The sequence below is a fragment of the Phocoena phocoena genome, chromosome 21 (genome assembly GCF_963924675.1).
Source record: "Phocoena phocoena chromosome 21, mPhoPho1.1, whole genome shotgun sequence".
NCBI lineage: Eukaryota > Metazoa > Chordata > Mammalia > Artiodactyla > Phocoenidae > Phocoena > Phocoena phocoena.
The window spans coordinates 24,107,881-24,131,442 of NC_089239.1; the positions used below are offsets into that span (position 1 = coordinate 24,107,881).

At 39.1% G+C, this 23,562-nt stretch overlaps 2 protein-coding genes across 3 annotated transcripts in view; one reads left to right on the plus strand and one right to left on the minus strand.

The window, feature by feature from the left end:
- The window catches only part of TRAPPC11 (trafficking protein particle complex subunit 11), a 40,795-nt gene extending 33,007 nt beyond the window's left edge, over nucleotides 1–7,788 (minus strand). The window contains exons 1-6 of the mRNA XM_065900063.1: nucleotides 7,667–7,788; nucleotides 5,023–5,247; nucleotides 3,012–3,181; nucleotides 2,283–2,353; nucleotides 1,356–1,470; nucleotides 291–390 (exon numbers count right to left, since the gene is read on the minus strand). Coding sequence (XP_065756135.1) covers nucleotides 291–390; nucleotides 1,356–1,470; nucleotides 2,283–2,353; nucleotides 3,012–3,181; nucleotides 5,023–5,226 — 660 coding nt within the window. The 5' untranslated portion in view covers nucleotides 5,227–5,247; nucleotides 7,667–7,788. The remainder of the gene's footprint in view (nucleotides 1–290; nucleotides 391–1,355; nucleotides 1,471–2,282; nucleotides 2,354–3,011; nucleotides 3,182–5,022; nucleotides 5,248–7,666) is intronic.
- Nucleotides 7,789–8,103: 315 nt separating this feature from the next.
- RWDD4 (RWD domain containing 4) lies at nucleotides 8,104–23,139 on the plus strand. Of its 2 annotated transcripts, none has more exons than XM_065899955.1 (8): nucleotides 8,104–8,306; nucleotides 10,829–10,909; nucleotides 14,962–15,067; nucleotides 15,171–15,318; nucleotides 16,659–16,776; nucleotides 18,734–18,783; nucleotides 18,919–18,921; nucleotides 22,265–23,139. In XM_065899955.1, exons 3-8 carry the CDS (start codon nucleotides 15,042–15,044, stop codon nucleotides 22,295–22,297), a joined length of 378 nt encoding a protein of 125 aa, XP_065756027.1. In that variant the 5' UTR covers nucleotides 8,104–8,306; nucleotides 10,829–10,909; nucleotides 14,962–15,041; the 3' UTR covers nucleotides 22,298–23,139. The 2 variants fall into 2 exon arrangements, with proteins under 2 accessions (XP_065756027.1, XP_065756026.1); XM_065899954.1 differs by having other exon boundaries at nucleotides 8,283–8,306; nucleotides 14,958–15,067; nucleotides 22,265–22,297.
- The last annotated feature ends 423 nt before the right edge of the window (nucleotides 23,140–23,562 follow it).

Genomic DNA, 23,562 nt, shown 5'->3' on the forward strand with positions numbered 1-23,562 from the left:
AGACCTAAAAGTATGAAGGCAAATATCCAAAATTAAAGTTCAAGAATTATTCCAGTAAACAAGTGTAGTTAAGAAGGCTACCAAAATCTATCTTCAAGAGCTTTAACGGCAAAGAGGACAAAAGACAAAATAGTTTTTAAATGCTTTAAAAAAAAACTTCAGAAGCACAGAAGCCATTTAAAAATATCAAAGTATTAAAGACATTAAATCATCTCCTCAAAAATAATCAATGATGAATAACCTACTCTAGAATGCTGCTATTATTTCCTTCTTTAGGAAGAGACACGTACCTGGTGTGTTGTTTTATTCAAAAATTCTTTATGAGATTTCACTCTTCTAATCTCAGTGTAGTAATAAGTCTGTGCATGTTCATAAAAGGCGTTTTCTAATCTGTTAAAAGAGACCAACATTCAGTGGGCTTCCCTGGTGGCGCAGTGGTTGAGAGTCCACCTGCAGATGCAGGGGACACGGGTTCATGCCCCGGTCCGGGAAGATCCCACGTGCCGCGGAGCGGCTGGGCCCATGAGCCATGGCCGCTGAGCCTGCGCGTCCAGAGCCTGTGCTCCGCAACGGGAGAGGCCACAGCAGTGAGAGGCCCGCGTACCGCAAAAAAAAAAGACCAACATTCAAACACTGAAGTTATTTTAAACCAAAGTGTTTTCAAGAATCATATTTATAAGACCTGAAAGTAAAATCCTGACAGAGATAATGTCTGCTTTACTTCATGATTAAGATAAAAAGTAAAGCAAAATATAAGCTAAATTTTTAGATAAAAAAATCTAAAAAGAAGACCCACCAAAAGCCATTTAAAATTTTACAATCTAAGAAATAACTGATAAAAATAACTTTCTTATAATTTGTAAAAATTAGGTAATCACTAATAATCTATTATTTTATAATTTTATAAGTATGAAAGAAACAAATATCTAATACTCAACTAGATTCAATTATCTTTTGTGACTCTGACATTTAGGGTTTAAAGATTAAGGAAAATAATGGGAAAAGGACCAAAAATGAGAACTGGCAAATGAGGTGAAAATAACATTTGTATAAATGAAGATAACTATGAGACTACAGAGGAACCAAGAAAATTTGCCCAGAGATGGATAAACAACTCAAAGTTCTGTTTGTGAAAATAAGTACATATCTGAAGTATCTTCCTAGGGCATGAAAGAAAGCTGAATTCAAAGTCAGATAAGGATTGAACTTCAAGGTTCTTCCTCCTCAGAATAAAACAGAGTTCTGAAGCTGCATTCAAAGGGTTTAAATACATCTAAGAAAAATATGTAAAAAAAATGAAATAAAATGGAATAGTCAAAACTTAAAAGATTCAGTATATATTCTAGGTTATTTACCTTATAATATAGCCCACAAGGTGGTCTGTATGGGGCAGTACAAACAAAGACTTCCCCGAGAGTTCACACGCATTGCACAAGGCTGCAGCTCTTTCTGAAGCAATGACATCTTCTCCTGTTGACAACAAGTGCCATAAAGAGAGAAAATAATTAATGCATTTTTTCTAAATGGACATTTCCCCAAATCAGGACAATATAATTAAGAAAAAAAACCCAAACCACTTTTCACCACGTCTATAAGACCCCTGGAATCCTTGAGAGCTCTGTGGGGTGCTTAGAAGTTACACAGTACATATATGTTAGGAGAACACTGTGGAATTTTCTACTAGGCCAAGACAGGCCAAGTAATGCCAACAGATATACTGCATAACTGTTTCAAAACAGTAACTAAAAATGGAAGCAATAGTTCATGAAAGTTGTTTCCAAAACTATTTAAGATGCTTCAAGTTTCAAGATAGAAACAAAAATAGTATTTTGGCTTCTGAAGTCTGAGATGGTAGAAGAAATACGCATTTGAAACCAGGACATTTTCTTATAGGAAACTAGAAATCCTACAGCATTTTTCTTTGCTCTACTGCAAATTAAGAAAAAAATATTACGTAAGGAATATAATTTCAAATAGATCTCAGATAAGCAAAAAACCTTCTTTTTTAAAAATCAAGTGAATAACTCTTTTGTCAATTGACATGTGCCTCCCTGGAGGGAAGGGGAACTAGGCAGCAGGACTTGAGAAGATCTGCACTCTTTAATGTTTTTAATTTTTACAATAAGCATTTACTCATGCATTATTGGTACTTTTTAAAGTTAACACACCATATTTCCCATAACTGAATGCGTGAAAGATTTCAACATTAAAAACTAAGCCTCCTGGTAATAAGAATTGGGGGGATAAACCAATCAATTAGTTATTAATTAACCTTTTGCTACCTGGGGGCAAAGGGGTTTTCTTCTGAATCAGAACCACTGCAACTTTTGTGTTTCTCCCTTGTAAACTCTGCCTGCAGTGGAAAAATAACAATAAAATTAATTAAGTAATTAAACTGTTTTAACTTAAAAAATGTATTCAAGACTACATAAAATACAAGCTTGACAATTCAAAGAAAGACAAATTGCAACTTAAAAACCCCAAGATTGGGGGAACTCTTTTCCTACATACAAAGAAACACACATGCCACAAGGATTTAAATTTTAAAAGTATAATCTCAGATCAAGCTTCTGTTCCTTACAAAAACCTGCTTTAAAGGCAAAAGTTTAAAATATACTTCAATTTAAAAGTTACACTGCAACTTATTTCTTTATAGTGATAGAGTAGTCATCCAAAAGAATTACTTTGAAATAAATGGTGATAAAGCAAAAAGTGTTTTATGAGACTAAACAGCAAATCACTATATCTCCCCTCGCCAAAAAAAAATTATAAATGCAAGAAAAAGCATTTGGAACTTCAGGTCAATTTGTCTTAGAAATTTCTTCACATTGCTTACCATTCCTTAAGTTAATATTAATGCTAGCTGTTGGAAGTGAACAGGTTTCATTGGAGGCCAGTGATCCCCAAATGACTACTGCAGACTTAACGGCACTCAGCTGCCTTCAATAAATGTCAGTAAACTCCAGATGTGAGTTTGACCCAACACAGTCAACCTGACAAACGGGACATACCTAACTATTTCCACTCTGGTCGCGCACTCAGACTGCTTTTCTTTCCACTGGGGCTCATCCCAGTCTAGTTCGTAGAACACAACCACCAGGGCTGGCACCAGATTCAGATGTTTATTCATCCAGCCTGTCTTCAAGATCCCTTTGGGAATGTACCATTCATACGAAGTTCTCTGCAAACATTAGCCAAAGTTTAAAAGAGGTATTTTGACAACAAGAACAGCAGAAATCACCTGTTATGGAGTGCAGGCACTTTCTCTGTATTTATCTCATTCAGTATACACATGCCGCATTTCTAAGATGAGGACATTCAGGCTTACAGAGATCAGGTAAGAGCTAGCAAGTACTGGAGGTAGCATCTCAACCCTAGAGCCAGTACCATTTCCATTTAAAGACTGACCAAAGCCAAAGCATTTCTAATGATGTCAAGGCTTTCAAATACCCTGGAAGTAAACAGCCTTCTTCCCAATAAATTCTACTTATATTCCTCACCATCCCAGATTCCGTTCTTGTAAAAGCTGCTCAAATATTCTCTAAAACCCAATATGGCTTCATCTGCTTCAAAGTCGTGTCACCAGGATGGCATTACACCTCACTTGTGGGTGAAAGAAAAAAATGAAGGACAATTCTTAAATACAGAAGCGTAAGGGCAGTCACTGGGGGTCAGTGCTAAGTGCCAGGTCGTGGGGAGGGGATGCCCTGAAGAAGCCGGGTGAAATCTCAAACTACCCCCAAAGCACCCGCACTGGCCAGACTACTCCAGTTCACGCTGGTCCAACAGTTATTCCACGTGAGGAAAGAGAGGACAGGAAGGAAATCTGACACAAAACACCTTGGGAACTCAGGAAAGAACCAGGAGGAAAATGAGGATTCTGAAGAATGAATCCAGGAGGAAAGGGGTGAGTCCTGCTGGGTCGCTGGGCTTCCTTGACACAAACACCACATTAAAAGAAGTGTGTAAGAGCCGGGGGTGCTACTGCTCCCACAGTTTCAGAGAAAGCTCATAGTTCCTGGCGCTGGATATATGAAACTGTGTCTGTGGTGTGTGAGTCTCAAACACATGCAAAAGAATCAGCAGGTGACCAAATCTACAGGGCCTGCGCTCCCCCGAGTTGAACTGAGGACAGCCAGTATTGACATGCTTAATAAAGACCCCAGGTGATGACATACTTGGTCCAAAGACCAGTCTGTCAGAAACATTGCTCTAGGGGGGGAAGAAAAAGTAGGCAGTTTATTTTAATCAATGTGTCTTATTAACTGACTTTCAGATCAACCTGAAAAGATTACAATAAATGACAAATCAGTCAATGTACACAACTTTCTTAAAAAGCAAATTGACATAATAAGCAATACACGTGTATGAGTTGCTATTATTAATTCATACTATCATCATTCTAAGTATTTTTTTCTAAGTAAATCAGAGTCTCTACCATGATGTTCATTCTAAAAGTCAGTTTTGAACTTAATACCCCTCCTATTCCACACTGAATAAACTGTTTTAGTTTATGTAGAACTCATCAAGGACAGAGAGTATGTATTATTTAGATTTTTATCACCAGCCTGTTGCATAGTTCCAGGTACTCTAAACCAAAGCAAGTGCTCAAAATGTGTCTGTGAAATCAAACCAAACTGCAGAGACTATGGATTTTATAATGATACTGGCAATGGTGAGACCTTCCTTTTAGAGAGGGCTTTGTTAAAATTATGGAGCCTTGGGGTCTCTTTTTAACAACAAATAAAAAATGGAAAACCTAGGCTCATAGGATAGAAAGCTTAATAATTATAAAGTAATTATTCTTCTGGAGTAAAAAAAAAAAAGGGGGGATTATTAGATACATCTGTAGTATATTACATACAGGAAAACGTCTGGAGTTTTCTTCATGCACCTCTGTAACCATACCCTTGATAAACTCAGGGGTTTTCCTGCACAGATATAGGAACAGAAAAGATACACACATGCAAAGAAAGAGACAGACAGAGAAGGAGAGTCCCCTTGCAATCATAATGTCATTACCTTGGGTCTACATTTGGGATACTCATGGTCACCTGGGAGCACCTTGAAAGAAATCGGTACCCGATCAGCCCTCCGATTGGCACAGAAAGCATCCCAGACAGCTCGATGGACAGCATTATAAACCACATCCAGGCCTGTGAGAGTAACAAAAGCCATAGGCCGACAACATAATTCCACAGGGAAGTCCCATTGTGTGGGGCTCATGGTCAAGGTGTCAGGAAAATTCTGAAATACAAATGTTAATACGTTAATAATTAATTTCTTAAAAGCCCACATCCACATCTAACATATGAACCTCCACCATTTGAAAAACATTACAAAAAGGCGAAAGTCTTTGAGTGTCTACAAACTGTCGAGCAAATCCAAAAGAAGAGAGCAAAAGGGCAAACTTTAATTCTTGAATTGGACCTATTAAAATTTATTAACTATTGGTATAATATTTTAAAAAATCTTTCATATACAAGGGTTGCAGTCAACTTTAAGACAAATCCCTATTTCCAGTAACATCTCAAAACCACACAAAACTTTGGGATAAACAGACCAGGAAAGCAGGAGGGTGATCAAACTTCTGATTTCAGTTATAAAGAAAAACAACGATTGATTTACATATACAATAAAGTGCAACTATCTCTAATTTCTCTGTAATTGCTAACATCTAATTTCTGATTTCCTGAGATAGCATTAAGATAATATGCTAATTATCTAAGTAGCTATGTTTTCTCATTTCTCCACAATTAATACAAATGTACTACTTAAAGGAAAATCTACAAGGGAAAAGCTAATAATGAATGGAAACCTCTAAGAGGACATGTTTCTACTGCGCCCTTTAGCTGAGAAGCGGTCTATATCAATCCAAGATGCACTACGTTTTGAAAAGCAATTATATAAAAGTGTTTATTGCGAACAAAATTATTATATTTTAAGAATAATTTCTCATTTTCAAAAACATGTATCACATGGTTGGTTTAAAAGGTGATCTCCACCAGTATATCATACAGGACTCAAATACAACTTCTGTGAGAAGTTAGGAGCACTTAGGCCACCACTTGATCAGCAAAACAGTATTTTTAACTGAAAAGTTAATTTAGTAAAGACTATTAGGCTTCTCACACTTAAGTACTGACGGAACGATGGGTACTAGATAATTGGTTTGGAAAGTCTATCAGAAACGACAAATGTCCACAATAGACAGAAGTTTTAGAAATGCTTAAACAGATATTCTGAGGACAGGATTAAGGTACGAGAGCAGAGGACTGCATGTTCAGAAACAGATTCTAGTTCTAGTGAATTTGGGGTGAAAATAAAAAAGAGATGGTCAAAACACAATTTAGGTACCACTGCTTGATCCCAAAGAGTCTAGATTAGAGCCCTAAATACTCACTTCCTTTAATAACCCCAGAGGCTCAAGAGAATTCGCTGTGTCCTTTGAATATGGAGTGGAAATAAGGGGAAACAGAAATTACGTTTAAATCACTTAAAATCACAATCCTGTCCAAGAGAAATATAATATAAACTACATAAATAGTTTAAAATTTTCTAGTAACATTAAAAAAGTAAAGAAAGGGATGAAATTCATTTTAATAATATTCTACTTAACCAATATGTCCAAAATATTACCAATTCAACATTACTATAAAAGTTATTAGTGAGATGTTTTACGTTTTTTAATACTATGTCTCCAAAGTCTGGTGTGTATTGTACACTCGGAGCGCATCTAGCCTATTTCAAACGCTCAATAGCTACCTATGGTGACTGGCTACTATACCAGACAGTGCAGCTCTAAATTACGGTAACTCTGTCCCAAAATAACTGTACGAAAACTGTATCAGAAATTCTTGCCACACTGTACCTTAAAAGCGTTGGCATTTGAAATGGTTGTGCCTATTCGGTGGCAAAAAATGGGAAGAATATCAGCAAAGGACAAGTGCAGAGGTTGTATGGATCTCGATGACAGCCTATAGGAGAAATTTCCAGATCTCCTGGAAAAAAACCAATGAAGCAACTAACCAAACCATGACCTGGAAGGAGGTGCAGAAGTAGGAAGCGAACACTCTGGATGGGAGATCGTGTAGTGCAATGGAAGTCGTCTGGAAGCTGGCGTGGTCATAAAATTATAAGGAAGACTCTTAGAAAGAATGACGGACTGCAAAGAAAGGTGACCTAATGAAAGTGGCAGGTTAAAAAAAATAATGCAGTCACTATTTTTTAATTAACGGAGGTTCGGGATGCAGGACACAAGGCCAGTAAGGATGGGATTCAAAGATGTCCAACTACAAAACAATCAAAAGAGGAAGGACAGTTTGGGGCCGGGATGGCGAAACAAAAGCTGATGCTGAGGATGCGAAGCAACTGCCCAACTTAGGAAAGGATACCGCCCCAGGGTCGCAGAATCCTGCTCCGGTAGCTCCAATGAAGAAACGCTGCAGCTCTAAAGGCAGACGCTATCTTCCTCCTCTCCTCCCCTACCACCCCTTAAACCTGGAGGCCCTAGAAATAGGTGTGTCTTTTCTTTAGAAGCTAAAAGAGAAATGCACTCGCTGATGCTGTACGAAATCACAGGCCCCCCCAAACCAGCATCGTTAAGCGCTAGCAATCTCCCTCGGCGGTCTCGCCCGGCCCCACTGGTCTCCCGACCCGGACTCACCCAGGCCGCACGCCCCGAGCCCGCTGCAGCTGTGGCCGGTCGCCGCCAGCCGGGGGAGAACCAGGGGAAGCAGGCGGGGGGGGTGTGGGTGTCACAAAACGCCGGGGGCCGTCCCTACCACCACCGCCCCTGTTCCGGTGCCCACAAGCGAGACTTCCCAGGGCCCATCCGCGCAGGCACAGGAAGCACTTTCTGGGCTTGACCGACAGCGCCCTAGGCCAATCGCCGTCCCGGAACTCTACGCTGCTCCACTAAGCGTAAGGAAGACGCTCCGCTTCCTAGAGGAGCAGGAGCTGGGGGCGGGGAGAGAAGGAGCCAATAGGAGAAGCGAGAAGGAGGGGGCGGGGTCTCTGCCGTTACCGTCTTTCTCCCTCTCCTGCTGCTCGCTGGCTCCACTGTTTCGGAGGCCGCTGGCTCCTCGCTTGCAATCCTCCGCTGACGGCTTCGCGCTGCCCGGGGACCGGGAACCCGCGAGACTCTCGTCTGCGGTGCTAAGGGTGTGCCTCAGCAGCCCAAGGCGCAGAAGAGGGACGCCCCGGCCTTGGGGCCACTGCCCTCGCATTATTTTCGTTGTCGCGAACGCCGTCCGCCCGGGAGGCGCCCCGTGACCGGCGCGATGAGTGCCAACGAGGACCAGGAGGTGAGTCCGGGTGGACGCTCCTTTCCCGCGCAGGCGGGGTGCCCCTCCCCGGCCCCGCGCGTACCCTCGCCTCTACGGCGGCAGCCTCAATGAGGTGCCCTATGTTTGCGGGTGTCCTGCGCGGAGAGGCCCAGCGCGCCTACCTGGGTAGGGGACCACCTCTGCCCTTCCTCCCCCGCACTGCAGTTTTGAGTTTTGCAAACCCTAGGGTTCCCCCCAGGTCTCCTGATAACGAGGACGAGTGTCCTTGGCCCGCGACCCGGTGCACTTGGCTCGCCTTAAATCCCGTGTGTTGTTCAGCGCCTGTGTTCTGAGTTAGGCTCTTTGGGAATCTAATCACCTTTACATTTTAAAATCTGTTGGCTGGTAGAGAAAGTTAATTGAGTTAGTTAAATTTCTGGTGCAGGGAAATAATGACACTAGTGTCTTCTGGCCATATTGCGTGGTGGAAGGAATCATTTAATATATCCATCTGATAGTTGTCCAGTGGATACGAAGTCTGTTTTGACCATCCATGTACTACCGGAATTGTATGGTTTACACTCAGATATTTTCTCGTGAAATGCCACTTTGACATTGAATCATATGATATTAGAGTTGTAAGTAGGTGTTCACTTTTCATTTAGAGTATACTGCTTGAAAGTTAGTACTTTTACATGACACATGTCATGGAATCGCGGTATTGGAAGTTACCTTTAAAGAAGACCCAAAGTTCAACAAGCTGTGATGTCTGAATCCTTCTAAAATATTCTTGTCAGTTGAGTTTCTAAGCTAAGGCGTGAACAGTTCTTACTGTGTAGCATAGAGCGTATAGTGTAAGGTTTCTCAAAGTTTGGCCCATGGACCACCGCCTAGAACCGTTTGGGTGGTTGTTAGAAAAACAGTTACCTGCACTCTAGCTCAGATTTACTCAATTGAAATTCCTGCGGTGAGAACCAGCCATCTCCATTTAACAGTAAAATAGCATCTTCTTCCACAGGACAGTTTTTCAGATGTTTGAAGACCATTTTCCTGCCCAGTTTTTCAGACCTCCTCCTCTCATGCCAACTGGTTCCTTTTAGCTCTTCTCCATTTGTTCATTCTTTTTAGTTCCTTCACTCTTCTGGAATTGTGTATCTGTGGACACATTATAAGTTTTTTTATGTTCTTTTTTTAAAATTGGGGCATTCCAGTTTTCTACAGTTAGATTTACTGTCAAAAACCCTTAAAGTGCTTTATGCAGAGCAGTTTGTCTTTCGTCTTCTGCTCTGTATGTTTAGGTACCTAAGGACAAGTTCTTCTTACCCTGTAAAGTTTCATCTTGTTAGCTTGTTTTTAAAGGGCTTTTAAAATTCTGCTGCTGCTGCCAGCATGATTCACTATCCCATCAAATTGTCATCCACAAATTTGATAAGCCTGCCTCCAATTTTTGTTCCTGTCCAAGTCATTTAATTGAGATATAGGGAAGGATTAAGGACAGAAGGAGTAACACTACATTTTGAGTAATGTTGTTTTTCTAATCCCATCTCAGTTATTCCTTGATCCAGTTTGAATTCTTATATTTTTTTTTCTGTGAAGGTAGCAAGAGAAACCCATGGGGCCTTGCTGAAATCCAGGTAGACTGTTTTGTCTCTTTCCCTAATGTACCAATCCAGTCACCCTCCCTAAGAAGGGTTGTGAACCTTGTTTTTCATATTCTTGCCAAGTCGTAGGGGCTACTCCTTAACTCTGCTGGGTCCTCACAAACTCTTTCTTTAGTGATCTGTCTTAAAATGTTGTCCATGTAGGTCAAACTCACCATCCTGTAGTTTGTAGAATTCTCAACATGCATCTTTTTGAAAACTAAAATATCTGCGGAAGTGCAGTCTTTCTTTTCTTTACCTCTTCTGAGGTCTTTGTCAGTAATCACGACAGTGATTGGGTCTTCTCAGTTGTAAGCCCACAGCATTCTAAGAAGTATTTCCAGCCAAGGATTGCTAGTTACATTTTCTCTTGCAGTCCTTTTTCCCATCTTGGATAGATACTTGTCAACCTCTTTCTAACTACCATTTTTTAAAAGTTCTTTTTATTGTCCGCAAGTGTTTTTTCAAGTTTTGTGTCCTTCTGTGGTAGGGATTACAAATATAAATAGTATGTGTAAATCATGGGGAATGACTGTGTTTCATCTGCAAGTTTAATGTTCTTTCTACCCCAGGCTAGCCTTTAGCAGAGTGAGAAAGTACAGGCTCTGGAGTTGCTTTAAACTGAATCTTATTTTCCTCCCTAGTAGGAAGGAGAAAACAGTAAGATCTTTGATGTGAGATTGATGTGAGAATTAAGTGAGATAATCCACTGCAAAATGCTTAGCGGTGCCTGGCGCATAGTGTTAAAGAAAGGATCAGGGTTGTGATGTGTTAGCATAGCACCTGGGTCATAAACGTCGAACGCCATGTAAGTCAGCCAAGTTTTACGCTGTTGAGTGGACTTGAACCAGAAACAAAAGATCCTCTATTTCTAATCCATTTATATGACTAAACAACGCTCCTGTGATTCATTTCTTTCAGATGGAACTGGAGGCATTGCGTTCCATTTATGAAGGAGATGAAAGTTTCCGGGAATTAAGTCCGGTTTCATTTCAATATAGGGTAAGACCTGGCATGAATAGAAGCACTTACTACTTTGTGGGAAAAGACAAAAGTTGCTTTTTAAAATGCTGGGGGGTTTTTTTGTTTGTTTTTAATTTAGTGGTTTATACTTATTATGTCTTTGGATTTGCTGAAGCATTTATATGAAAACTCATCACTATGACATGAGTTATTTTCAACTTTTGAAAACTTAATTCAGAAACTTTTAAAAACTAAGATAAACGTTTTTATTGTAAGAGAATTTTAAAATGTTAGAAACAGAAGAAACATTAGAAATTATGTGGTTTTACCTTCTAATCTTAAAGATAACTTCTCAGTCCTAACTTCCCAAGCTCCCACAGCCAATATTGATAAATGTTAGGGTTAAAATCCAGGTCTCTAGTCCAAGTCTAGCATTCTTTTTACTACCCTATAATTTAGTCAAGAAAAGTTGATATTTTCTTAATTCTGTATTACCAATGTGCGTGAATATTTTATGAGTATGTGAAATGTCAATTTTTCTTTAAAATAAAGGTTGCTTATAACTCTTTTTCAACGTGGAACAGTACCAGTATTTTATTTTATAAATAAATAACATAAACCGTTTATCTGAATGATTTTAAGTAGTAGTGGGTGGTATGGAAAACTTTTTTTATAAAAGACTTATGCAAGATTTATGGTTGTTAACATTGTCACCATTTAAAATAAATTGTTTGATGGGCTTCCCTGGTGGCGCAGTGGTTGAGAGTCCGCCTGCCAATGCAGGGGACGCGGGTTCGTGCCTCAGTCCGGGAGGATCCCACATGCCGCGGAGTGGCTGGGCCCGTGAGCCACGGCCGCTGAGCCTGCACATCCGGAGCCTGTGCTCCGCAACGGGAGAGGCCACAACAGTGAGAGGCCCGCAAACCCAAAAAAGAAAAAGGTTTCTCCATTCCTATAGAATGAGGACTAAACTCCTCAGCTTGACAGCCAGTGCCTTCTGTTTGCTTTGGACTGTGTCTCCAGACTTTCCTGGCACTGGCATCTGTTAGACGTGATACCTTGTTAAATGTTTCCCTGCACTGTCGTTACTACTCTGTCTTGGGACACGTTGTTTGCTCCTGCCCTCGCCTCTCCTCCATCATGCATCCTACTCTTCCGTTAATGCTTACCCCAAGCCTCCTCTGTGGCATACGTGGGCCATGTCTCCTCTCTGTCCCCTGACTTCAAAGTAGGATCGACTAGTCCCCATTTCCTCATGCTATGTTCTGTCGCTTTGGAACTTTTCCTAGTGCTGCAGTTTAGTGAGTTGTCTGAAGGTCTGTCTCCCTTGAAGACAGTAGTGCTCTTGTCTCTTGGGTGACGCACAGTATGAGGCGTGTGACAGTTTGTTTCTACTTACACTTTGAGTAAGGGTTTAGTGACTGCATAAAGCAAGTAACTTTTATTACTTTTTTTTCCTACTGTACAGCAAAGTGGAGTTCCCTGTGCTATACAGCAGCTTCTTATTAATTATCTATTTTATACATGTTAGTGTGTATATGTCAATCCCATCTCCCAATTCATCCCACCCACCACTTTTATTACTTTTTAATTATCTCTACTTAAAACACAAGCATAAATCGATGACGTCCATTATGCAGGTAATCAACTTATGTAAGTATAGCAACAGATCCCGAAGTTTATTTGACATAATCTCTAAGCCTCACCTTATATTGATGTGGGGTATGATTGAGGGTAAGGAGATGTGAATAAAAACATTAGTGGTCAGAAAATAAAAGTGAGTCAAGTAACAATTCAGGGTGAAAATTTTTTAAGTCTTGACTGAAGTTTAATATTAAGTATTTAAAAACCCACAAAGCAGCACATATACCAAAAATACTACAGAAGAGATTAGCATTGCCCTGTGCAAGAATGAGATGCCGATTCATGAATCATTCCATAGTTTTATTCGAAAATCATCATTCTGCAACAACCAATGTGATGATTGTGTCAGGCAAGGATCCTTAATGGATACTGAAACCTTTGGGTGAAAAGTTGTTGAGAAACAAGCCATGCACATGGTTTTGTAGTACCACCCACAGATTTCTTCGTAATTACAAAATGAAAAAGATACCTTTCCATTGAAGAGGTCTGGAGAATATCACCCTAACCAAGTGATCAAACTTGGTATCACCACTAATGATTCTGGAAGATCTTACGTGCCTCATTATTTGGTGCTGGGGGAGTGCACCACATCGCCTCCCCAGTATCTTTATCAAAGCCATTTACCAAAGCCGTTTAGTCTGAATCTGAACAGAGGAAACAGTCAGTCCTGATCTGGGGACTTATACAAGAAAACTGGCCTAGGTTCTTTTTGTCATGAAAGACATTTAGGAGGTGGGGTGGGTACTGGGGACTGTTCTAAATTAAAACAGAATAAAGAGATCTGACAACCAGATGTAATCCACGATCCTCAACGGATTATGGATTTGGGGGTTGAGGGAGTGCTTTGTTAAAGGACACTTTAGATACGATTGGTGACTTTTAATATAAGTTATGAATTAGATAATATTTTTGTATCAATGTTGAATTTCTTGGGTGTGTTAATGGTTTTGTGGTTATAAAGGAGAAGGTCCTTATTCTTAGGATACTTTAGTTTAAGGACATTTCATGATGTCTGCAGTTTACTTTCAAATGGTTCAACAAATGCCAAAGGAAAAAAATCACATACATTGGGGAAAGGGAGTTGGTCCTATAGTGGAAGAAAGAGAAGGCAGGTGGAATAATAGGTATGTGGTGAATAAGATACGTGCCAGTGAATGTTCATTGTTCTAGGTTTCCTGTAAAAGCTTTCAAAATAAAAAGCTGGGGAGAGCAAAAGAAATAGAAAAGATACCTAATTCAGGTCAAATAGGTGATCAAAACATACAAACTTCCAACTATAAAGTAAATAAGTTGTGGGGATGTAATGTACAACATGGCGACTGCAGTTGATAATACCCTATTGTGTATTTTGAAAGTTGCTAAGAGAGTAGCTCTTAAAAGTTCTCATCACAAGAAAAAGAAAATTGTAACCATGTGTGGTGATGGATGTTAACTAGATTCATTGTGGTGATCATTTTGCAATATATACAAATATTGAATCATATTGTATACCTGAATAATATAATGTATGTCAATTATACCTCAATTTAAAAAAAATTTTTTAAGTAAATTTACTTATTTATTTTTGAATGCATTGGGTCTTTGTTGCTGCACGCTGACTTTCTCTAGTTGCGGCGAGCGGGGGCTACTCTTTGTTGCAGTGTGTGGGCTTCTCACTGCGGTGGCTTCTCGTTGCGGAGCGTGGGCTCCAGTAGTTGTGGCTCACGGGCTCTAGAGTGCAGGCTCAGTAGTTGTGGCACATGGTCTTAGTTGCTCCGCGGAATGTGGGATCTTCCTGGACCAGGGCTGGAACCCGTGTCCCCTGCATTGGCAGGTGGATTCTTAACCACTGCACCAGCGGGGAAGTCCCTAAAATTTTTAAAAACTTTTTCAGGAGTTTCTGTCCAGCCTAAGGCACTCCTTTTCCTTATCTCTCTACCCTTTCCTTTTTTCTATAAATTTTACATTTCATTTTCTACTTTGTTGGGATCGTGCTAATGCATATCAGTTTACCTGTTCTTAAAGCCTCTTATGATTTAGCAATTGGAAAACTTAAGACAAAAATGAGGTGTTTCAAGTTCGTGGATTTTCATTTTTGTCCATTCTCTTCTTGTTCCCATAGTTGATGTCTTATCTTTGTCCTCAGAAAGCTTTGATGAAACAAAAAAATACATGTGTCAGACATAATCTTGGGGCTCGAAAAGATTGGAGGGCTGATGAGAGAGACAGGCCATGGACATCAGCTAAAGCTGTTTAAAACAGCCTAGGAGTGAGTTAAAAGACAGATTAATCAAAGACTGAGCCCTCACCCTCTGCTGGGTCTTAGCCCAAACCCTGAACTTTTCAAGATATGACGACTGATCTGATCACGAGCATTGGAAAGAAGTCAGCATTTTAAAGTTCATCATTTAATATTCTGCCTTGGTAGCACTTTTTACAAGCCTAAGATTTCCCTTTTCTTCAGATAGGTGAAAACGGTGATCCCAAAGCCTTCCTAATAGAGATTTCCTGGACAGAAACCTATCCCCAGACACCTCCAATCATATCCATGAACGCCTTTTTTAACAACACCATGTGAGTAGTGTTCCGTTTTCATGAGGTGTTTTCGGTCGGGGGGCGGGGGCAGGGTAACCGTCTCTCTTACTTTTCTCAGCGATGTATATCTTGTGCATTGCAGACCATCAGCTGTAAAGCAGAGCATATTAGCCAAGTTACAGGAAGCAGTGGACGTCAATCTCGGGACGGCCATGACCTACACGTTGTTTGAATATGCCAAGGACAGCAAAGAGCAGCTCATGGAGAATCACCATCCTGTCCATTCGGCTGTGAGCAGGGCATTCAGTTTCACCATACTTTGTTTGTTTTGGTTTCACTCTGCTAGTAATTCATTTTTGCTAGTTATTATTTTTTAAAAATTGGAGGGAGACTTTGTGTTAGATTTTAAATGATAGTCACATCTGAGTTAAATAAGAGCAGTGAATTTTAGATTTCTTAGTGTCTGCTTATCTTTAAAAATGAAATTATATTCTCTAGATTTTACCCTTCACATAAGCCTAGAATACTTCATGGGTGTGCCAGAACTAAGCTGTGTAGAACCAAATACTTTTTCAAGTGTATTTAACATCTTCATAAAGCTCAGATAGAAGATTTCTTACCTAGTGCTGAAATACATATGAAATTACGTACTTTCTCCACGAAGCTTATTTAGCTGGAAGTAGTCCTGCCACAGTTCAATTGGAAAGTGTTGCAGCTTAAGGAGACTTCATTAAATAGGAAAAAATTATTTTATTTGTAGAATTATTTTAGGAAATAATCGTCTTTTATGACCTTAAGCAGGTATGTGTTAGACCCCTTTGCACCAAGTCACGCACTCCAAGACTTTCAGTGGTCAGTATCAGTTGAGTTTTGTCTTGTAAACCAAAGGCCACGAGCAGTTCTGGCTTCCATGTTCCCCATGAACACAAATGGACGCTGACAGGCAGCTGGAGAAGCAGTGGAGGGCGAGAACTCCTGGACCGTGAGAGCTCCTGGACCGGGGGCCAGACCGCATGGCCCTGAGCATGCACTCCTTTGCTGTGTGATTTCGGGCAGTTTCTTAGTCTCTCTGTGCTCTGTTTTTTCATTTGTAAAATGGGGATTATAATAGTATCTACCTCGTGAGATTGTACTAAGGATCAAATGAGTGATAGCTGTACAACATTTACGGCAGTGCTTGGCACGTAGTGAGCATTTTAAGTTTTGTCTATCTGACTACATGACCCCAGATATTTAAAATATTTCCTTCATTTCCTCTGGGAGCCAGGTGGTTCTAAGTAGGCATATGTGATGTTTCTAAAGACATTTAACTTTCAAATACTAGCGCATTAACTGAATTGTAAAATTACCTTGGCACTTCAGAGCTTCAGCATAATCCTGGGATCAGATCTTGTTTCTCAGGGACCTGGTTATAACAGTATAACTAATATTATGGCCTTCAATGTGAACTTTTAGGAGAGTGAAACCAATAATGTGCTAAGGTTCCTGATCTAATAAATGAATACAATAATAAAGGATTCTTTTACTTCACAAACCTAAAAATTGTCAACTCATTTCAGGATATAGCCATATTTAGTGTAATTCAGTAAGTTTTAAGGCTTGAGTCTAAGAATTTGTTCTTTTTTTCTAGGCGTCCATAAGCAATATCATCTCAGTTGAAACTCCTAACACAGCCCCGTCAAGTAAGAAAAAAGACAAAAAAGAACAACTCTCAAAAGCCCAGAAACGTAAACTGGCAGATAAAACAGGTTTGTGTTATTTTTTTTCTTTGATAGCACACGTAACTGGGTTGCTTTTTGGTATCATATGGATGCTTAATAAGTATATTTAGATTTAGAAGATTAGTTCTCTATACTCTTCATTCTTGGAACATTTGGATCAGAGACTGTTTTAGGTCACAGATGTATATTGAAAATATTTACTACTACTTTACCACAAGAGATAAACATTTGAGAAGAAGGTCAAGTGGCAAAGTAACTATAAATGAATCTGAAGATTGTAGACCATTAGAATAGTGTACAGATGTGTGTCCTACTGGTACCCTCTCTGACATGTTTGGAATTTTCCTGTTTGTTTACCTTTATGACAGATAAGTGTATTTTTGAAATTTTTTTGAAATATAGCTTTTATCTGAAATGAAGTCTGGTATACCATCAAATCTTAACACAAGAAATAATTTAAATGTTTTCGTCTGTAGTTGACTTACTTATACAACAAGATTTAAGAATATATATTTTGTCCTTTTTCTTTATTTAACCTAAAACTTTGCAAATTGACATCAATCTGTAAACTTTTTTCCAGTTAAGGAAAATGAGGACGTTATCATGTGTGCGTATAGCTATTTCTATCCACATACACAAGTGTGTACGTATACTGACGTCTGTATGTGTGTGTTATTGCTGTATGGTTACAAGCTGCCCTTTATTAAAAGAAGTGACCCTTTTACTTTGGTGAAGAGGTTTAAAATAACACCCTTTCTTTTATAAAGTTATGGTAGTTTTTGGTTGTTTATGTTTTGTTCAATGTCATTTGTGGCAAAATAAAAAGAAAGCAGCCGTGTTGGCCCTCAAAATACATTTTTTGAGATCGTATTGGTTTATGAAATAGGAAATCTGGGACTCCATTATACCTACTGTCAAAGCAGCATTAAAGTATAAACAACTGAAGCAGTAAATTGTTAGCCATTATAATCTGTTTTCTAGAATTTTTGTTCATCTCTTTCCAGAATGTTTTAGCATATATGTCAGTTAGTTTGTTACTGTTGCTTTCATACATAATGACGTACACTTGTTCCCTTCCATTACTACCTCCCTACCTCCCTCTCCTTGGTGACGCCCCCCTAAAGTCCGTATCTTCCTATCAGTGTGGTGCAGGAGCTTGTGACTTGAAACTTGCATTCTAAATAAAAATTTAATGGGACAGTCGTGGCATTGTGGGTGAGTTTTGGTTACCAGAATTGGTAACCAATTATTGGTTCCCCCTTATAACCTTATAACCAGTGAGATAAGCTTCTTATCTGTCCCCGTTCCCCCTTATAACCAGTGAGATAAGATTCTTATTGGCATGAAGGAGAAAAGAGCCATTAGCATCTAAAATTGAGCTCCAGTGATACAGCTTTTCTCCTGTAAGAATCACAGGGTTAGTTTCTGTTTCTCTTACTATACAATTAATGTCCTTGATTTGAATGCAGATTTTGAAGGTTTCATAAAATGAGACATATATAGATACATGAAGCAAAGAGGAAATCAAGATATTTTAGATTGAAAATTTTTAGACTACATTTATTAAACTATTTTTCAAATTTGAATAAAAGAGTGAAATTACTTCATAAACTATAAATTCTTATAAAAGGGTTGAGCTCGCTTTTAAGCGCTCCCAACAGATTAAAGCCCTGATTAAAGAATGTCAGGTTAAATAATGGTTATTTTATCAGAGCACAGCAGTTAATAAATAAGTTGGCCCGGCGTCCTCTTAGGTTTGCAGGCAGACGTGTTGAGAAGGCTTCTTGTCTTGAGCCTGCTTCCTGGTATGAACACTAACTCACAAAAGAGCAAACTGACCCAACTTCTCACTTCAGTAAGCAAGGACCGTTTATTATTTAAATTTTTAATAACATTTGTTATGTAGAGTAGTATATAAAATCGTATTTAAATTTAAATATTACCGATTGGTCTTAGATATAAAGTTACTGTTTTCATCCTTTAGATCACAAAGGAGAACTTCCTCGAGGTTGGAACTGGGTTGATGTGGTGAAGGTATGTAATATTTATATTTCAGTCTTCAAAAAATTGTTACAGTTATTACCATCAGTAATGAAATTTATATCTTCCATTTTCTCCCCTTCAACCTTTGGATTTTACTGGGATGTCTGTTTCCTTTTTCACGTTCAGCATGTAAGTATTTTTGAAATATCTTTCACATTTTTCTCTTCCCTACACCCTCAGTTTTAGGTTTTCTTTTTTTAATAATGAAAAAGTAGAAATGAGTTATAACTGCAGTAAAGTGTGCCTGTTTATGTAAGTACATCTTAAGAATAGATGTACTAAAATATGACTCTAAATTATAGATAATATGGAATTTGAAACAAGTCATGAAAAGGAGTGCTTTGATTTCTTAGTAGAAGTTAAGTATTTTTTTTACGGCAGACCCTAAATGAAATTTCCCACCATCGTCAAGAAAGATTTTCTGGTTTTGTTGTTGAAAATTGTTTACTTTCCACTTGGAACTTTTTTTTTTTTTTTTTTTTGTGGTCGCGGCCTCTCACTGTTGTGGCCTCTCCCGCTGTGGGGCACAGGCTCTGGACGCGCAGGCTCAGCGGCCATGGCTTACGGGTCCAGTCGCTCCACGGCATGTGGGATCTTCCTGGACCAGGGCACGAACCCGTGTCCCCTGCATCAGCAGGCGGACTCTCAACCACTGCACCACCAGGGAAGCCCCAAAGCAATGTATTCTTAAAGTTTATTTTGAAGCCAGCTGTTTGGGCCATAGGATGCCTTTTCTATAGAACCTATTTGAAGTAATTTTTGTGCTTCTAAAATCTAGTACAAAAATATTACCTGAGAGTAGGGAGCCATGAGCCACAACTGGAATAAAGAAACACAGTACATGCAGACCTTGTTTTATTTCAGTTCACTTTATCTTGCTTCGTAGATACTGTTGTGTACAAATTGAAGGTTTGTGGCAATCCTACATTGTCAGACGATGGTTTGCATTTTTTAGCAATACAGTATTTTTTGATTAAGGTATGTGCATCTTTTTTTAGACATCATGCTATTGCACACTTAATAAACTACAGTATAGTGTAAACATTTATATGCACTGGGAAACCAAAAAATTCGTGTGTCTCGCTTTATTATGATGTTTGCTTTATTGCGGTCATCTGGAACCCAACCCACAAAATTTTGAGGTCGGCCTTTACTACTTCTTGCCTTCCTGGGAAGAGGCTGACCCTATACAAGCGATCTGTGTGGGTGGAGCTTCTCTGGCGTTCTCTCATTTGACTTGGGCCCCCGCCACTGATCCTTCATAGATACTTACCATTGTCCCAGGTGCACCTGTATTTATCTCACCAGCTAAGTCTGCTCTCCCCTTAAAATGCTGCCTGCTCCAGAAGGAGCTGTCTCCCAAATCAGAGTAAGGATCCATCTTTTGGGTGTGGCCCATCGCAGCCAAGCATGAAAAGGAGAAGAGTATGCATCATCTCAAGTGACCATGCGCCTCTTTCCCGAGAGCCAGAAGTGTTGTTTTCAGTGTTTTTGGTTTTGTTTTTGATGTGGACTATTTTTTTAAATCTTAATGAATTTGTTACAATATTGCTTTTGTGTTTTGGTTTTTTTGGCCGTGAGGTCTGTGGGATTTTAGTTCCCCAAGCAGGGATCGAGCCCACACCCCCTGCATTGTAAGGCAAAGTCTTAACCACTGCACTGCCAGGGAAGCCCCCAGTTTGTTTGTTTTTTTTTTTTTTTTGGCGGTACGCGGGCCTCTCACCGCTGTGGCCTCTCCCGTTGCGGAGCGCAGGCTCAGCGGCCATGGCTCACGGGCCCAGCCGCTCTGCGGCACGTGGGATCTTCCCGGACTAGGGCACGAACCCGTGTCCCCTGCATCGGCAGGCAGACTCTCAACCACTGCGCCACCAGGGAAGCCCCCCAGTTTGTTTTTAAGAGAGACTTTCTTAATATAAATTAGAATTTTAAGCCAAAAAAGAAAGTAAAATTCAAACAATCCAGTAATCTTGGGAGATGGGAGAGAGATTTTTAAGAAGGAGCTTACCACCTAGACACGGTTTGGACTCAGAATCCATTACTCTAAGCTAGTGGTTTCCACATGTGGTCTTTGGAGGCCCTCTTGGAGGGACTGTCAGGTTCAGACTATTTGCATCAAAATAGTAAGGTGTTTTTGCCTTTTTTACACTTCCTCTCGCACATGTACAGTGGCATTTATGAGAGGCTGCATGAAGTGTGATGATGCCATCACTACGTTCTCTATTAGAGCACTAACGGAATGTGTGCTTTTATATTCTTGCGTTTTCCAGAATTTTCTAAGATAGTAAGTGGGTTTAGGATCTAAGTACGTTCATTTCTCTGTTCACTCCGTTTGTTCCTAGTACTTGGACTGTGTTTTTGTTGGCCATTTTCCATTATATCTGCCTTACTATAGAAGCAGATTTGTGAGCACCCAGCTATCTTCTGTTGAGCTTGATAATAAAGAGATTTGCAAAAATGTAAAACAACACTACTCGTCACTTTAAGTTTTGGTTTTTTGTTTTAGAAAATGCAGTTTTTCATTTTTAAAATGTGACTGGGTTATCATTATTGTTATTTTTATTTATTTATTTTTAAATTTATTTTATTTATTTACTTTTTTTTTTGGCTGCGTTGGATCTTCGTTGCTGCACGTGGGCTTTCTCTAGTTGTGGCGAGTGGGGGCTATTCTTTGTTGTGGTGCGTGGGCTTCTCATTGCGGTGGCTTCTCTTGTTGAAGAGCATGGGCTCTAGGCATGCGAGTTTCAGTAGTTGTGGCACATGGGCTCAGTAGTTGTGGCACATGGGCTTAGTTGCTCTGCGGCATGTGGGATCTTCCAGGACCAGGGCTCGAACCCATGTCCCCTGCATTGGCAGGTGGGTTCTTAACCACTGCACCACCAGAGAAGCCCCTGTTATTTTTATATGAATTAAACTTCTCATTTTTCAAATGCAGGTAGGTATAATGTACATTTTAAAAAACAAAAAATCTGTTTAGGATCCTCAATTTTTAAGAGTGGGAAGAGGTCCCGGAGCCAAAATGTTTGAGAAGCGCAGTTTGAGACTTGTGTCACGTTTCCAAAACTGTAAGAATTATGTAGTTAAGATGATAAGTCTTAAGTGTTTTACACATTGTTAAAATTTTAGAATTTATTGTTTGTAAAAAAACAAAAATAGAAGAATATCATTCATTTTATAAATGGTACCTTTTGTATACTCTTGGTTCCAATTTATTTCTTGGAAAGCTTCAAGGGATTTTTTTACTCCTCTTGTTCTGTTGAGGTTATGTTTTCAAAGAATCCTGTTTAAAGTAGCTGAGGCTAAAGTTGAAAAGTATTTCCATACGGTGGAAGCTGTAGATGGTGCAAGTTACTTGAACCTTGTTGCCTGTTGTTCTATTAACTGTAAATGTTGACTTGATATGATGTGGAAATAGTGAACTCAGATAATATGAAAGCTTAAGTTTGTTGAATATTTCTTTCATCTTTTTTTATAGTTAAGCAAAACTGGCTCTAAAGATGATGAATAGCACTTGGAATTTGAGACGAGGGAGGAACAGCATCCTTTAAAAAGTAAACTGGGTTCAAAATCTTTCATTACTCTTTTCTGGTATTGAGGTGGCTTTCTATAAAACAATTTTTTTTGTATGTTTCTTATGTAAAAACATGTTTTAAGCTGAAAGTTCATGAAGAGATCTGGTTGTATTAAATTACTTTCACAAACTTGCCTTAATAAAAGGTGAAAATGTTACTGTTTAGTATACTTTATAAAGCCAATTGGCCTTTATAAATGGACAAATATGGAGAATTATAAATCATCAGTGTTAATTTATGTGATCTTATTCTGGTGGATGTGATTTTTTTTTTAAGGAGTATGAAGCGCTTTTCAAATTCTCATCCCAATGGAGCAGAAGACTGAGTGAACAGTGAGTTCACAGCGTGATCCATATTAATAGGCTTCTCATCTTTATGTCTTCATCCCTTCTTTCTCTTAATTACTGAAGCATAAATTGCTTCAGAGAAATTTAAATACTAGTATTTGAACTTTATACATAATATTCTTTGTAGTTCCTTTTTATTTTTCAAGGGTGAACTGCTTTTTAATAAATGAATATCTGTTTATACTTTCCTCCTGGTTTGGGTTATGTTTGATCATGAGAGCTTTCAATGGTATGTGGAATAGGAGAAAGAAAAAAAAAAAAACCAAATCTGCCAAATACATTAGAAAGCATTTGACTGGAAGTGCTGGTTCCTATTTAAAACCGTTCCCTTTGCTGCATATACCAAAATGGGAGTAAAAGATGCCTTAATATTTAATTTTTATATTGTTAGAGACAATGGTTTTCATAAATTCCTATTTATCCGTTGTTGTGTATTTTTAGTTGTTTGATAACTGAGTCCTTCTAAGTGGTTTCACATAAAACCACATTTCAAGCATTGTTTCTTTTCAAGTATCCAAATGTATGTCTGAGCCCACTCATCTTTGTAAAAATAGACATAGAAGTCTTTCAGATGCTGTTTTAGCAGGAAGTTACTGATGTGTATGTGCGATTTACAGTGACTCTGTATGTACTCCCCAGCTTGAAAAGCACTTAGAACTACTGCTGTGGTTTCTGGAAGAGTTAGTTGTTCGTTCCTCAATTACACCTGTGCAGCTCGGGTCTGGGTTTTTAAAGAATAGTTAACTTTTAAAGAAATTTCTTTATCAAAAGAGCAGTTTGAGTTATATCCATGGTTTTTGCTGGGTTAACATTGGCTTCAGTTAAATCGTTTCAATTATAAAGTAAGTATAACT